The sequence below is a fragment of the Triticum dicoccoides genome, chromosome 4A (genome assembly GCF_002162155.2).
Source record: "Triticum dicoccoides isolate Atlit2015 ecotype Zavitan chromosome 4A, WEW_v2.0, whole genome shotgun sequence".
NCBI classification, from domain to species: Eukaryota; Viridiplantae; Streptophyta; class Magnoliopsida; order Poales; family Poaceae; genus Triticum; species Triticum dicoccoides.
The window spans coordinates 746803147-746820028 of NC_041386.1; the positions used below are offsets into that span (position 1 = coordinate 746803147).

The 16882-nt window shown below is 48.6% G+C and overlaps 1 protein-coding gene across 1 annotated transcript in view; it reads left to right on the top strand.

Moving 5' to 3' along the window:
- LOC119284434 (5'-AMP-activated protein kinase catalytic subunit alpha-1-like) overlaps nt 1-15660 on the top strand; it is a 21857-nt gene extending 6197 nt beyond the window's left edge. The window contains exons 7-12 of the mRNA XM_037563557.1: nt 3464-3664; nt 3780-4205; nt 13835-14028; nt 14107-14162; nt 14248-15340; nt 15412-15660. Of these exons, the coding sequence (XP_037419454.1) occupies nt 3464-3664; nt 3780-4205; nt 13835-14028; nt 14107-14162; nt 14248-15299 (1929 nt within the window). The 3' untranslated portion in view covers nt 15300-15340; nt 15412-15660. The remainder of the gene's footprint in view (nt 1-3463; nt 3665-3779; nt 4206-13834; nt 14029-14106; nt 14163-14247; nt 15341-15411) is intronic.
- The last annotated feature ends 1222 nt before the right edge of the window (nt 15661-16882 follow it).

Below are 16882 nucleotides of genomic sequence, written 5' to 3' on the forward strand. Positions count from 1 at the left end.
GTAAGCTAAGTACATAAAAAATCCAGTGCAAAAGATAATTATAGAGAACAACGTTGAGAACTTGCATATAAGCCTTAATAACAATTTCAGTACAAGAATTTGAAGCAACTGGCTTAGAAGTTTTTTTTAAATAACTGGCTTAGAAGATAAATTAATCTTAATGATGTTTGATAGCGGTTTTCCTCTTTATGGTTAAGGTATTTCAATTTAAGAAGTAACCGACTTAAAAACAAGTAGTTGTAATGGTGTTTGATAGCATTTTGCCTCCTCATAGTTGAATTTCAATTTCAGAATTAGCTATACTGTATGTGTTCCGTGTAAGGTCGTCATAGAATATTTTTGAATCACAAATAGGAACTCATATAAGATAATTTGCATCATGGTTATTTCTAGGACACGTACAAGGTATGATTTCTCGATGGCATATTAAATCAGAAAACAAAACAACTAAAATCTAATGTATATTCAACACTAATACGAGATGAGAACTAAGAGAGATTAGTATAGGGCCTGTTTGGTTTACATCCTAAGATTGTCACGCCTAACCTTAGTCGTGCCACAACATCTTAGGCATGTGTTTGGTTCATTGCCACACTTTTCTAGCAACATGGTCCACATGTCATAGGCTCAATTTTTTTTTGCCAAATCTTGCCACACTTGTGGTGGCCATTTTGTTAGCCACACTTTGCCTAAGCTTAGTTGTGGAAAAGTTAGTCTTGAACCAAACAGGCCCATAGTGTGGTGTGTAAACCTGCTAGATCTTGGGGGAAGAAATTGTTGGAAGGGATAGAGAGGGAGAGTATTGGCGGTATATGTTGGATGTATGATTAAGCCTCGAGAGCGAGTATATATCAAGTACAAGACTTGGAGGGCACGAAGCCCCTCCTGGAGATAAGGTAGGAGAGGGATTACAAATCCTAGACTACCAAATACATGTATCCCAAATATATCTCTAACATACCCCCGCAGTCGTAGCGGTAGCATTGCGAACAACAGGAGCGTCGCGGACGGTCAGACTGGAAAGAATAGCAGTCGACGAGCCGACATTCCCGCGCAGTCGTAGCGGGGGCGTCGTGGATGGTGTCGCGTCACGGATGCGTTGACTGTAGAGGAAGCCAACGAGTTGCTCAAGCGGATGATAAACCGTTGTGCCGTTGTCGAGATAGCCGAGAGCGTGGGTGGCATAGCCGTGGTTGAGGTATTCGTGCGAAGAACACTGTGGTCGATGTCGAGGCGGGGTAGCCGGTGTCGAGGAAGTCGCCATGGAGCCGCGGGCGCAAGGGGCGCCAAGTTAGTCATGGGCGTAGTAGTGTCGAGGTAGTGGTCCGAAGGAAGGAGGAAGGTATTGATGAGGCGTCTCGCCTGGTTTGCCAAACCCGGGTATACATCATAGACGAAGGCACGCGTCGGTGTTGCCAGCACCGGGCATGTGTAGACGGACAAAGATGAAGTTGATGAAGTGTTGCACCAGGCTTGCCATGCCCGGGGACACGTCGTGGACGAAGGCACGCTTCGGTGTTGCCAGCACCGGGCATGCGTAGATGGGGACCTGCACGCCAGGTCGGAGAAGTCGGAGAGGCCAGCAGAGAAGGACTCGCCGATGGTTGCGGCGCCAATCGGTGCGGGGCCGATGTCGCCCGCGGTTGTTGGAGTAGACGAAGTGGTTGAGGTAGATGACGGCGACGTTGGTGACGAGCTAGTGTTGGACGAAGACGAAGGGGGTGGACGGGCAGCGGCGGCGGTTACGTGGGTCGACGGCGGCGAGGGCGACGCAAAACGATTAAGCATAGATCGGAAAACCAAAAATAAAAAAAACGCCGATCAAGGTGACCGACGGGAGAGACAAAACCCGGAGGAAGGGCTCGGGGAACAGACTCTCTAGGGCAGCCGGTCAACACGACTGGTGTACGAACCCTAGGTACGAGCGGCGCGGCCCCCGACGGCGGTCATGGAGGCCGACCGCCCCGGGGGCGGCGCGCGGGTGCGGAAGCGATGGGCGATGGTTAGGGTTTGGACCGGTTAGGCTCTGATACCATGTTAGAAGGGATAGAGGGAGAGGATTGGCGAAATATGTTGGATGTATTATTGAGCCTCGAGGACGAGTATATATTGAGTACAAAACTTGAAAGGCATGAAGCCTCTCCTGAAAATAAGATAGTAGACACATTACAAATCCTAAATTATCAAATACATGTATCCCAAATATATCTCTAACATCAATGAAGCAGGTTACCTCGCTGAGTCATCGTAGAAATCCAATCGTGAGCAGCAAAGCAGGGAGATCAGAAGCAGATGGGCGGCAAGGGCACACAACAGCGGCGGCGCCGAATCTCACCCACGTAGAGGCTAATCGTGGACGGAAGAACGCAGTTACGCAGCTTCTTTCCTGCTAATCTGGCTACTAGTGGGCTTTCATTATGGGCCTTTTCTTTTTTTTAACATATAAATTTGAGATAGAGGGGCCAAATATACTTGCACGTGTTTTTTTGGAACATCAGTACAGACTTAAACGCTCATACATACGCGCATACACTCACCCCTATGAACACACACACGCACACCCTACCCTATGAGCAGCTCCGAGAGACTGAGCCAGCATATCATCTTGAAATTTACGAAGTCATCATAGGCGCCTCGTCGTCGACGGGAACGTCTCCTTCCACTGAAAGCGCATCGCCTGAAATCCTGAAATAAATTCAGGAATAAATGCGAGCATCAGGACTTGAATCCTGGTGGGCTGGAAATATCACTGTCCCTCTAACCATCCAACCACGGGTTGGTTCGCTTGTATGTGTGAAGCTGACATACGCAGGTTCCCATCGTATTGTGTGTGTGGGGTGGGGGGTACTGCGTGTACGGTTTGGAGAAAGAGTTGTTTATTATTTTTTGTATGGTCAGTAAAACTCCTGCCAATATATGGGACCCAGCCATAACCGTGTCTGCAATAGTAACAGTGAATCAAACCAACCGAATTTGAGAAATACTAGAAAAACTTACAAACGTAGAAACCACCGCCCCATTATGCTTCAACGGCCACTAGAAAAACTTACAAACGTAGAAACCGTTTTTAATACAAATCAACAATATCCAGAAGCACGAACCATTACCCACACCTTCGGTACGTCATGCAGGCATAAAATCTATCAGTATTGTCATCCACATTTATCTCTCTAGCAACTCTTTGTATGTACTATCAATCATTCTAATCCCTCGCTCTCTTCAATCAAACAAAGCGGAATGCTCGGTACGGGAAAAGGTCTAGGAGTGGGTGATGATGTTGGGAATTAAAATCTTCTCATCTCTTCTTTTGCATTGATCCTAAGCACCAAATCCATTGCCTCCTCTAATTTTGTCTAGAGGAGAGAGAGACCGTGTCCAAGGTGGATTACGGTCATCTTCTCAACACTTGAATTCTTTTTATTAAACGTCTGACTTATTCTGTATCGCATTTGTGGAATGACAGACACTTAGGAGATGGGGGCATAGATGGAAGAAAACAGGGAAGGAAACACAGTTGGCTTACCAACAAGTAGCAAAATGCGTCGAAATTGGGTTACTATGCCAGGAAATTGACCCATCCAAACGGCCTTATATATGGCAAATGATACATGATATAAGAGAAATTGATGGTCCTAATGAAAAAACCAGCAATGCATATGAACAGGTTAGCTCGTATGCTCCCGGGCCTTATTACTTAATTTTGGACTACTTGCCTTCTTTCTTTGTTTCTTCACACACACACACACACACATAATATGTACTCCCGCTCTTTATTGCAGATAAGCCCTTACAAGGAATATGATATGCTTGGAATTGAGCCACTTGAACTACATTTTCCATTTGAGCTTAACAAACTGATGTCTTGTACACTTTGGCTAACCAATGAGACAGACTCTTACATTGCCTTCAACATTGAAAATACGAGCCCCCTGTCATACTGCACACAGCCACAGAAAGCCATTATGCCGCCACAATCAAAGTGTAATGTCCACATAACATTGCAGCTGCAGGGCAAGTCACCAGGATATATGCATCGTGCCAATGAATTTATTGTATGGAGCACCAAAGTGAAAGATTGCCTTGCAGTTGAGGATATAACTAGAAACATGTTCATTAATGAGGCGGTCAACGTGGTTGATGAGGTGAATTTGGATGTTGATTTTGACGCCAGTGAGCTACAAGAAGCAAGTAAGAAATTCAGTGAGGTGAGTTGTCTAAGAATACTAACTTGCAAAGCTGTGTCTATTCAATTAGTATCCACTGGAAATGATCTTTTATTGTAGTCAGAGTGCCTAATTTGTGAACATTCAGACCAAAATATATTTACTTACTATTTGTAGTAAAAACTGGGGAGAGATCGCTTTGGTCAACAAATAAAAGATGTCCAAACCAAATTGATTTTAAATTTATTTTAATACTACAATATAATCGGTAGATTAGATTGGCTTGCACATCTTTTTATCTTCATGATGTATTAATTCAGTATTAGAAAAATACTGTAGACAACTCAGATTTTCGTTTGTCGACAAGTCTCACTAGTTTTGTGTGCGTTTGTGTGTGTGTCTGCGCACGCATCTAGAGATGATACAACTACCGCGACAGAGGTGAGATCACTAAACTAAGAAATAAAACTTATTTGTGAAAGCTATTTCCAGTTAATTATCAGCTAATACAAATGAAACTAGAAATAATGGTGCAAGTAAGAGTGACAATATGTCAGAAATTTAATGAAGACAAATGTCAGGGCAGCGACGGCATTTGAGGTCTGAGGCTGGTTGTAATGGGGAGTATCATATACTAGTATCATGCATATAATACTAGCGTATGATACTACCTTTCTAATTCGTAGTATCATATATTAGTATAATGTACTACTCTATTTATTGTCATGCATGACACAAAGTAGCATATCATTTAATATGATACGGTATCATGATATGATACTACATCCTCTCTTTCTTCATTTAATGCTATGACATCTTAGGCTGGTCACAATGGGCAAGAACATAAGCTAGTAACTTCACACTTCCCTAGACTATGTTACTACATCCATAGTGGGTAGGAACATCTATGTAGTGTCATGCAACGATGTATTTATTAGGTTATAGACTCATTGTTTCTTGAAGTGTGTGATGTTCCGGTAACTTAGCTAGTTATCACAAGCACCTCTCTCTTCATTAAATACCTGCCACATAAGCAAAGTTGTATTGGAGTGTGTGATGTTACTCCTAAGTTTCTCCCTACTGTGACCAGCCTTATCAAAATTGCCTAGTTGGCATGCATGATACTAGCTATGATACTACCATTACGACCAGCCTGATATTATGAGTAAGGTTATTTTTCGCTCGGCGAGGATAACTATAGTTGTGCATGCAATTATTGTTGCGCATCGGATGCATAGGGTGGGGCCCCAAGCAAATGTGAAACCTCTAGTTGCGTGTGCAATGGTGGTTGCATGTGGGACCCGGAGGGTGGGAGCGCATGCAAAAATATAATAAGAGTAAAATAGGAGGAAAACTGTGTGCAACTGTAACTACGCCATGTAAAAATCAATATTACCTTTGTATTTAGATTGTTCTAGACACGGATGTTTCTCGCATTAAAATGTGTCTAGATAAATTCATGTGTCAGCACTCCCAGAGTGCCAAAGCGGCGAACACACACGCGAGAGAGTGGAGCTTGAGGTAGACAAAGAACACAAGTGGTTTGCGCTGTAAAACTTCACAGCTTTTCTGCTTCTATTTATTGAGAGTTACACAAGGAAACTCGGGATCGTGGCCCTTGACTTCGCGCCCCGTGTGATCCACAACGCTCGTGCCATCCCACGAACAGATCGACGAGGCACGAGACTCGCTCCAAGATGTTGAACCCGCGAGCTAAACTAGCTAACAGAAAAACTGAACGGGAAGAACTAGTCTGACAGAAAACAAACTAACTGAACTTCGACAGGGCTTGGGGTTTTTATTTCAATAAATCACCCCCTAAAACCTAAGCCCTTGTCAATTTCTACCATGCCGATCCTTGCACGCAGCTCCGTGAAACGCACGCGCCTGAGAGCCTTGGTGAGAAGATCGCCGAGCTGTCCGTCTGTCCCGACGTACTCCTCCACTTGCTTGTTCTCCATGCATTCCCTAATGAAGTGGAAGCGGACGTCAATGTGTTTGCTCCGTTCATGGAACACTAGATTCTTCGTGAGGGAAGCAAACTGGCCTCTCCTTCTTGAGCTCGCTGAGAAAACGATCCAGCCAAACTCCTTGGCATGTTGTCGTCGTGGCGCTGATGTACTCGGCCTCGCAGGACGACATGGCCACGACTTTCTGCTTGAGAGACTGCTAGCTGATGATGCAGTTGCGGTAGAAGAACATGGCGCCGGTCGTGCTCCGTCGTGTGTCGACGTCTCCTCCCATGTCACTGTCACTCAAGCCCTTGTCAATTTCTACCATGCCGATCCTTGCACGCAGCTCCGTGAAGCGCACGCGCCCGAGAGCCTTGGTGAGAAGATCGCCGAGCTGTCCGTCTGTCCCGATGTACTCCTCCACTTGCTTGTTCTCCATGCATTCCCTAATGAAGTGGAAGCGGACGTCAATGTGTTTGCTCCGTTCATGGAACACTGGATTCTTCGTGAGGGAGATGCCTGATTTGTTGTCCATCCAGAGCGGGAAGCAAGCTGGCCTCTCCTTCTTGAGCTCGCTGAGAAAACGATCCAGCCAAACTCCTTGGCATGTTGTCGTCATGGTGCTGATGTACTCGGCCTCGCAGGACGACATGGCCACGACTTTCTGCTTGAGAGACTGCCAGCTGATGATGCAGTTGCGGTAGAAGAACATGGCGTCGGTCGTGCTTCGTCGTGTGTCGACGTCTCCTCCCATGTCACTGTCACTGTTGCTAGCGAGGTGGCCATATCCTTTCCCTCTTGGGTAGAAGCAGCCCCAATGCAGTGTGCCAGCGATGTAGCGCAGGATCTTCCTCACCGCAGCCAGGTGCTCGGTGGTGGGCGCCTACATGAAGCGCGAGACGTAGCCGACAACGAAGGCGATATCTGGCCTGGTATGAACCAGATAGCGCAGGCATCCGACCAGGTCGCGGTACTCCGTTGCGTCTGTTAGAGGCGCGGTGCTCTGCTTGCTGAGCTTCAGCCTGGGCTCCATGGGCACCGTGCACGGGTTGCACCCCGTCATGCCGCCACGCTCGAGGATCTTCTCAGTGTATGTCGTCTGGTTCAGAGAAGTACCAATCGGCGTCCGGTGCACCTCGATCCCTAAGTAGAAACTTAGGAGACCGAGCTCGCTCATCTTGAAGAGCTTCATCATCTCCGCCTTGAACCGCGTGATCTCCCTGTCTTCGTTGTCGGTGATGACCAGATCATTGACGTACACCCCCACAAGGAGGCGAGACGAGGCGTTGCCATACCCGTAGATGGCGTGCTCGGTGGTGCTGCGCTCGAAGCCAAGCGAGGCGAGGCATGCATCCAGCTTCTGGTTCCAGGCGCACGGTGCCTGCTTCAGACCGTATAGGGCCTTATCAAGACGCAGTACCTTGCTCTCTTTTTCGGCGGCGACGTACCCAGGTGGTTGGACCATGTAGAACTCCTCCTGGAGCTCCCCGTTGAGGAAGGCGCTCTTCAGGTCCTGGTGATGCACGCCCCACCCCGCGTGCGCGGCCAGAGCGAGCAAGAGGCGTACTGACTCCATGCGGGCGACGGGCGCGAACACCTCTTTGTAGTCCACGCCCTGGCGCTGCACGAAGCCCTTTGCGACGAGACAAGCCTTGTGCCGGACCACCGCGTCGTGGACATTGTGTTTTACCTTGTAGACCCATTTGAGACCAATGGGACGATGGCCGGGAGGGAGATCGGCGAGGTGCCACGTGCGATTCTCCTAGATGGACGCCGTCTCCTCGTCCATGGCGTGTCTCCAGGCTACATCTCATTGTGCTTCATCGAGAGAGGCCGGCTCCTATGCCAGCCCGAGGTGCAGCTCCTCGTCGTCGAGGACGTCGAGGTCGAGGATGTAGTCCATGGGATGCTGGTTCGGCTGCACGATGTCGTCCCGTGCGCGTGTCACCATCGGGTGCACGCCCACATGTGGTTAGCTGGTGGCGACATGATCGGAGGCGACGAGGCGCTCGCGCTGGGCGGAGACCGTGACCCTGCAGAGCTCTGATCAGGGAAGAGATCCCTCCCGCCTATGCTCGCGGGCGTGAACGGAGAGAGTGCGTCGGCGCCCGCTGCGGCTATGTCCCCACCGCCATAGGTGTGAGGGGGAGTGCCCAGCGTTGCCAGTGCGGTCTGTCGCACCCCCTCAAACACTGCGGTCGGTCCGCACTCGACGGTGAAAGTCATAGCGCCGGGAGCGTCCACACCCTGCTGCCAGTCCCAGCTTGCTCGCTCATCAAAGACGACGTCGCGCGTGACGTGCACGGGCTTGGTGGCGAGGTCATACACGCGGTAGGCCTTGCCGCTCGGCTCATACGCGACGAAGACTATGGGCTAGCTCCTGTCCTTAACATGAGCTACGCACCCGAAGATGCGCAGGAAGTGTACGTTGGGCTTGCGGCCATGCCACGCCTCAAATGGTGTCTTCCCAACCAAGCTCCTCGTGTACGACCTATTCATCAAGAACACAACAGTGGTGACAGCCTCTCCCCAGAAAAAAGTCGGCATCCTCCTTGCCTTGAGCATGCTCCTCGCCATGCCCACGACGGTCAAGTTGCGGCGCTCAACCACTCCGTTTTGTTCTGGGGAGTAGGGCACCGTCAGGTGTCGCTGCACGCCATGGTCGGCGCAGTACTCCGCGAACGCCGTGCTTGTGAACTCTCCTCTGCGATCCGTGCGGAACATGCGCAGGGAGTGGCGCGACTCGGTCTCCCCGGCGGCCTTGAACCGGTGGATCGCCTAGGCCGCCTCGTCCTTGGAGTGCAGCAAGACGAGCCACGTGTAGCGGTTGTGGTCGTCCACTAGCAGGAGGAAGTAGCGCTTCCCGCCTGGCGTCGCCGGTGATATCGGCCCGCAGATGTCGCCGTGGACCAGCTCCAGTGGCTCCATCGCGCGGAACTTGGCGGCTGGGGGAAACGAGGCCCGCCTCTGCTTGCCTGCAAGGCACGCCTCGCAGATCTGCTCCGCGTGGACGATGAGAGGGAGCCCGGTGACCATGCTGGTGCGCGCCATCCTCTCGAGACCTTGGAAGTGAACGTGGCCGAAACTGTCGTGCCAGTGCCAGCCAGCGCCGTCGCACTCACTCGCGGCGAGGCACGCATGCTTCATGATCTTGATGTGCAATATATAGAGTCGCTTGGCCATGCGGCTTACCTTGGCGAGGAGATTCTTCGTCCGATCGTGCCGTCATGGTGCCGTGCTCCACCAGTGTCGCGCACCCGACCTCATCCAGCTGGCCGATGCTGATGCTGCTGCTCTTGAGGCAAGGAATCCAGTAGACATTGGTGAGGCTAGGTGGTGCCCGCCCGCCATGGCGAACAGCATCGTGCCGTGCCCACATATGTCCACCAGAGACCTGTCGCCGAACTTGACCGATCCCGTCACCGACTCGTCCAGGTCCGCAAACGCTGACATGTGGCCGCTCATGTGATTCGATGCCCTAGTGTCTAGGTACCAGGCCGCATCGGTGTTGCCAGGGGCCTGCTTCCGTTCGACGCATGCGCGCTCCTTGTTGAGGAACACCTGCGTCGCCGCGGTCGAGAGGGACGCCTGAGGCGCAGCCAGGTTCAGCTCCGGCCCTGCCGTGCTCCCCTTGTCGAGAGTGCAAGCCTTCACCATCAGAAGGCCCGGCTCCTCCTCGTCAGCCTCGGTGAGGCTGGCCTCCTCGTCGTGCTTCTTCTTATGGCATTCCCGGGCCCAGTGGCCTAGGTTGTTGTAGTAGCGGCACTTGTCGGTCTTGCGGGCGGCGCTGCTAGAAGAATTCTGGTTTCCGCGCCCGCCTCGGCCGCCTCCACGGCCGCACAAGCGTCCGCCACCGCCGCCACCGCGGCGGCCTCCCCCGCCAGCAATTTGGTTGCTACTGCCACTGGTTGCTCTGGCCTGGTCGATCTTCCGCTGGCGCGCCATCCACTCCTCGTGAGTGAACAGCAGGCTGCTCCCGCCTTGGGCGACCCAGTCCAGCCCGTAGCGTTCCTCCGCCACTTTCAGTCGGCCGGTGAGCTCCTCAATCATGAGCTCCGACAGGTCAAGCATCGTCTCTATGGAGATGGACACCTATGCATAGCGTGGCGGGACGACCCGGAGAAACTTCTCCACGGCCCTTTTTTCCTTCATATCATCACCAAGAAGAGCTAGGTTATTCATCATACCGGTGAGCCAACAGGCAAACTCGTCGACGGTCTCCCCGTCCTTGAACCGGAGGTCGTTGAACTCGCGGCGGAGGGACTGATCCTTCGCCTTGCGCACACGGTTGACTCCAAGACGGATCGTCTTGATGGAGTCCCACGCCTCCTTCGCCGTCTCCTTCACGGCGAGCGTCGCCAACATCCTCGGCGGTACGGCCCGAAGGATTGCCTCCAGCACCTGCGATCGTCACGGTAATCGGTGTCGTCATCGACACACGCGCCGAACTCGATGATGGTCCACATGCCTCTCGCCTGCAGGATTACCTTCATCAGGAGCGACCTCTCCGCGTAGTTCATCCTCATCAGGGCGGGGTAGGAGGTGGATCCAGTCGCCTCGCGGAGCGGCTGTGGCATTGCTAGCTCACGATCGGACGGCCTCCCTGAGCCGTCGCCAAGAAGGGGTGCGGGCTTGCCGCCGCCGCTGCCGGTGCCCTTCCCGTCCTTCTTCGCCTCAGCCCCAAGCTTCTCCGGCGAGGCAGAACAGGAGAGATCTGGGTTGCTGTTTCCCATGAACAAACGCGGCTCTCATGCCAATTGTCAGCACTCCCAGAGTGCCAAAGCGGCGAACACACACGCGAGAGAGTGGAGCTCGAGGTAGACGAAGAACACAAGTAGTTTGCGCTGTAAAACTTCACAACTTTTCTGCTTCATTCTTGCTTCTATTTATTCAGAGTTACAGAAGGAAACTGGGGATCGTGGCCCCTGACTTCGCGCCCGCGTGATCCACAACGCTCGTGCTATCCCACGAATAGATTAACGAGGCGTGAGACTCGCTCCAGGCTGTTGAATCCACGAGCTAAACTAGCTAACAAAAAAACTGAACCGGAAGAACTAGTCTGACAGAAAATGAACTAACTGAACTTGGACAGGGCTTGGGGTTTTCATTTCAACATCATGTCTAGATAAATATGAGTAGGGAGTAGTATATATATATATATATATATATATATATATATATATATATATATATATATATATATATATATATATATATATATATCTTTACCTAATAATAAAGCAAATTGGGTTCTTCGCCTGTCATGACATTTTTTTAGAAAAGTCCCTCTATTTCAGAGAATTCAACCCGCAGTCCTGTTTTAAGTTAAAACGAAGCGTTATTTTTGTATTTTACACAAAATTTATGTCTTTTCTTGAAATCAACCCGCCGTGCGGATTTAAGTCACACCTGAGTCGTTATTTTACATTTTTCGAAAACCCCCTGATGTTTTAGGTAATTCATCCGCGGATCATATTTAAGTCAAACCAATGCTTTTTAAAATCATCCATATCTTTTAAACCGTAACTCCGATTTGAAGATGTTATATATGAAATTTGATTAGAAAAATATGTAAAATATGAATATGAGATTATTTTTACCTGTTAAGTATTTTTAATATTATTTTGGAATATATTTGAGTCAAACCAAATGATTTTCTAAATTATCTGTATGATTTAAACCGTAACTTCGATTTTAACATATTATATATGAAATTTTATTAGAAAAATGTGTGGCATCTAAATATGATGTTAACTTTAGCTGTTAAATATTTTTAGAATATTGTTATGGAAGCAAACTTATAATTTATAGCGCAAGATCCGTTTTTTTTCATACCGGCGGCAATCCGGATTGCAAATAAATACCCCACTATAACCATATACGGAAAAGAAAACATCGATAACTACACGTGTTTACCTCTGAAAAATGTCGCAAGGGAAAACTTCAGATTTCTCATTGCGAGAGTGAGAGAAAGCGAGCGAGAGAGAGAGGGGGGGAGAGAGAGAGGGAGAGGGAGGAGAGAGGGAGAGAGATGCCTTAGGATTAACCATATTCAACACACGTTTTATGTTATTTTGTGTGAACACAGAGGCCATCGCCGGCGAGGGTGAGAAGGAGGATAAGCGGCAACACAAATATAATGCCTCGTAAAAATAAAGGAGATGGACATATTGTGGTCTTCAGTGATGGTTGTTGAGTTAAGAGTGTGTGTTATGTTTTCTCTCCCGTTTCAACGCACGGGCTCTTTTGCTTACATATATATATATATATATATATATATATATATATATATATATATATATATATATATATATATATATAAAGAGAGAGAGAGAGAGAGAGAGTACAAAACAAGAAAAAGCCCTGTGGAACTCGTTGCGTGTTGGGTGCCATCCAAGAATAAAATAAAAAAGAGAAAGAAGCATGGTAAAAGACGAAAAAGAAATCCACGTGCAAAAATAAACTTATAATAAAGAGAAGAAAAGGTTAGATATTAAGCCGTGTTGTATCATGTGTGGGCCGCAACCTCCGTCGCCAACAACAATACCAACAATCATGCACATCGGTCCACACACAGAAACATACTCTGCGCCATGGATCCAGTGGTTCAGGAGTTGACGGAGATTTAGGTAAAGTTCGGCGGACAGAATTAGCAAATGCACAAAATGAACAAAAACTAACATATCTGAAACAAAGATTGAACAAAAAGGAAGCAAAATGTTGTAAAAAGGCTCTTTTAAATAATTTTTTGCGCCCTGTTTTCTACTCTTTTTTTTTAGAAAGCACCGTTTTCTACTACACTATCTCCCTCTAGTACAAACAGAAGAAAAAAAAACCATCAAAGACATCCACTCAACGTGATAAAAGGCCTAATTTACAAGAAGGCCTAGACGTCTTACTCAAATAGATTGGCCCTACAAAACATAAACACGAAGCCCACACGAGCGGACCTACACAGACTCGCACTCGTCCAACTTAGCAAGTGCATGAATCTTAACGCAGATATCCAATGAATATCACGTCCACTGAGGCTTTGTTAGTTATCAGTCAACTGAGAATTAGAAAAACCGTTTATTAATAGTCAAACTTAACAAACTTGGCCAAGTATGTAGAGAAATTTATGTATATGTCTTTGGTATTCAAACTGGAGATATTTTTCTCTATAAACATGGTCAAAATTTGCAAAGTTTCATTATTAAAGAAAAATCTATATGCACTACATTGTGGAATGGAGGAAGTACTATATTAGATAGAGAGTTCGTCACGAGTATTGGTATGATGCTTCTTTTGTGACGAGTTGAATTGTGTTGATGCTTTCATTTGTCTATTTTTTTCCTGCATTGGTGATGTAGCAGACAATCCCACCTTTAATATAGGTAATGGTTTTCATTTTCTTCTCGTCGCCAGATCCTCCATCTTGTGGTGGTTTCTCTAGTGTTGATAGGATTTTGCTTTGTCGGATCATAGCTGCGGTGATCTACTGCGTAGATGCAAATCAGACAGAGCCGTTATAACTGCATAGAATAATGTGGGCATTCGAATATTTAAACATCCTTTTCAAGCGAGTGCAGTGGGTGTGATTATGCTGCATTTAATACCTTATTAGCTTGGCTAAAATTTGAGGCTGATGCAATGCCTAATCTCTATAAGCTCAAGCTAGTTTTCAGTGCCATCCCCCAAATGGACCAACAACGTTTTCTTTTTTCAAACCGTCCGCAGTTGAAACAATATCAGAAGGGTACTGCATTAATCAGCATCGAACATATGCCAGATCTCAGAGAGATCTCCGCAAAATTTGGCGGTGCAGCTGCTGATCTAGAGTATGTGTCGAGGACCGGTGTAGTTAGCAATCATCCAAGCAATGCTATAATCGATGTGCAACTAGTGGATTCTGGTTCCCATGGTGATAAAAGGTACATGGTTGTTGTAACTCTTCAATTCTTGTACGCACTTAACCTAAATTAACTGTTCATGGTTGTTGTAATCTGCAGGATATCAGCAAGGTCACCGGCGTCCACTTCCTGCCAGCTGCATGTTCCATTTCCAGGTATACTCTTCTAACAGAGACAATTTGCCATCAGGCTTCAGGTGATAAGTTATTACCCGTCAATTAATTTGTCGACTTTTGTCAGGAGCGGGAGCTGGTGGAGAGGTCTCGTGGAGCAATATTATTGGTGTGATTGGTCGTGACCTCTTCATGTATTGCCTCCACCGCCTCTCCAGGTGGGAATATGGCGCCATCGCCTCCCTCAACCGTGATTTCAATTCGGTGGTTCGCAACGGAGACATCTACCGCCTGCGTCGCAAGAATGGGGTGGCCGAGCACTGGATATACCTCTCTTGCAGTAATCCTCATGAGTGGGAGGCTTATGACCCGTCCACTGGGCGCTGGATCCAAGTGCCCAAGATGCCAACGGCTGGAAGCTGCATCTGGGGCTCGTTCGCTGTAGGAACCGAGTTGCTTGTGTTTGTAAACGGAAGGGTTGCCTTGAGATATAGCATCCTTACCAATTCATGGACAGGTCTGGCTGATGCAATGAACACCCCGCGGTACTGGTTTGGGTCAGCAAGTGTGGGTGAAAAGGCGTATGTCGCGGGAGGCACTGATTCTTCTCATAATGAATTGAGCTCCGCAGAGATGTATGACTCAGAGACGCATACCTGGACACCCCTTCCCAGCATGAATAGGGCTAGGTACGAATGCTCTGGTGCGTTCATGGACGGCAAGTTCTATGTGATCGGTGGTATTACCAGTAGGTACGAGGTATTGACATGCGGTGAGGAGTATGACTTGAACCGGCGGTCATGGAGGGTCATCGACAACATGTCTCTCGGGCTCAACCAGACATGCCTGGGAGCTCCTCCGCACATTGCAGTTTTCAATAATGAGCTTTATGCTGCTGATTATAGTAAGAATAATGAGTTGAAGCAGTATGATAAGCTGGACAACAAGTGGATCACTCTTGAAAAATTGCCTGTACTATCTACAAACAATGGCTGGGACATTGATTTCCAAGCATGTGGTGACAGGGTGATTGTTATTGGGCCTCCAATCAATTCTACTGATGAAAGGGTGATTGAGCTTCATTCATGGACCCCAGATGGGCAACCGCCCGTGTGGACTTTGTTTGCTACACGACCATTCGGGGGCTACCAGATTGTGAGTGCTGTGATGGGTTGCTGAGTGGGTCAACTGAATAAAGGTTGGATACATGCAAGATATGAGTAAGTTACTTACCTGCTTGTACTCGTTTTGTATAATTTCTGCTTTATCCAGTTTCCTCCATAATTTCCAGGCAGTGCTGGCTGTGCCTCATTCTCAGCCTCAATTTCATGGGAGCGCTGATGATACAAAAAGAGAAGACACGAATGAGTTCCAGAGAAAGTGCCTGCAGAAACATCCAAGTTTTAGTCACTAGCTGTTATTTCCAGTTGCAATTTGTGTTCCAATAGTGTTTTGACGCTTTCGAACTTCGAATTAAGTCTCTATCACCCAACTTTATGTGTAGCGTAGAACATTACTACCAGTTACTTTCAAACATCGAATTCAGTCTCTAGCTTGCCCTCTTTTTTAGTTTTTAGTTTTTTCGAAATCTGAATAAAAAACAATTTGGACCGGACGATATTCAGTCAGCTGTTCTGAAATGTATTTACTCGTAGTCTGAAATTGCCTGTACAGTCTAATCAAAATGGCTGGGACATGGGTTTCCGAGCGTGTGGTGACAGGGTGATTGTTATTTTGGGTCTCCAAACAATTCTAGTGATGAAAAGTTTCGGTGCGCAGTGATGGGTTGCTGAATCCACAGAATAATAAATCATAAATGCAGCGGTTCAGACTTTAGTTTATATAAATGCAGCGGTCTGGCATCGTGGTTTATATTAACTGGACATCTACCGGCGCACTTCTCAACCAGGACGCCTGCCGGGTCTGAGGTCGCCGCTGCCACCTGCCACCAATCCATCTTCAGAGCTGTACTGCTACATCTAACTTGCCTGATCTAGCTGCCGTCGACGCCACCACGATGCCAGACCGCGTCACCCTCCTGCGCGAGTCCATCTCCGCGCATTGAACGCAGAGTCACCACAGCGCCATGCCGTCGAGTCCCGCCGCCATCAATGAGTGAGATGCTGCACCGCTCCACCAAAGAATCCGTCCTCTGGTCCTGCATCCAGCCGCTGCTCAGAAAACGATGCCCCCATGAGGGAAAACGACGCCAAAAGCACCGCCATCGTCCGATCCGAAAACTCCGGATCTAGGTTTTCACCCAAAGCAGTGCAAGCAAGTCGCCAGAAGCTGCCGAGGCGATGTCTTCAACAAGATAACGACGTGAAAACGACGCCATCGCCCGCCATGACCCGAGCCATAGCATGGTTTTCACCGGCAGCTTCGACTCCCCACTGTACGCCCGGACTGGATGTGAACATCCACAACCATCTAGCCGACCATCTGCGGCGAAGAAGATGGCCACAACCTCCACGCCCAAGGTTGGAGCCCCCGACGTCCTCGTGTCGCGTACCTAGTCCAGAGGTCGCTTGCCGCGCCGGAACAAAGGATGCGCACGACGGCTCGAGGAACCACCATCCAGATCCGAAAGGGATCCAGATCGGACACCATAGCCGCCGACGTGATCTCTTTGTCGCCGCCGCCAGCACAACAACCCTGGTCGCCACCGGCCTGCGCCACCGCCCTTGAATCGGACGGAGTAGGTCGCCGGCTTAGCCTGCGATGCCCTCGGCGGCAGCGGCGGGAGGAGAGGGATGCCCGGC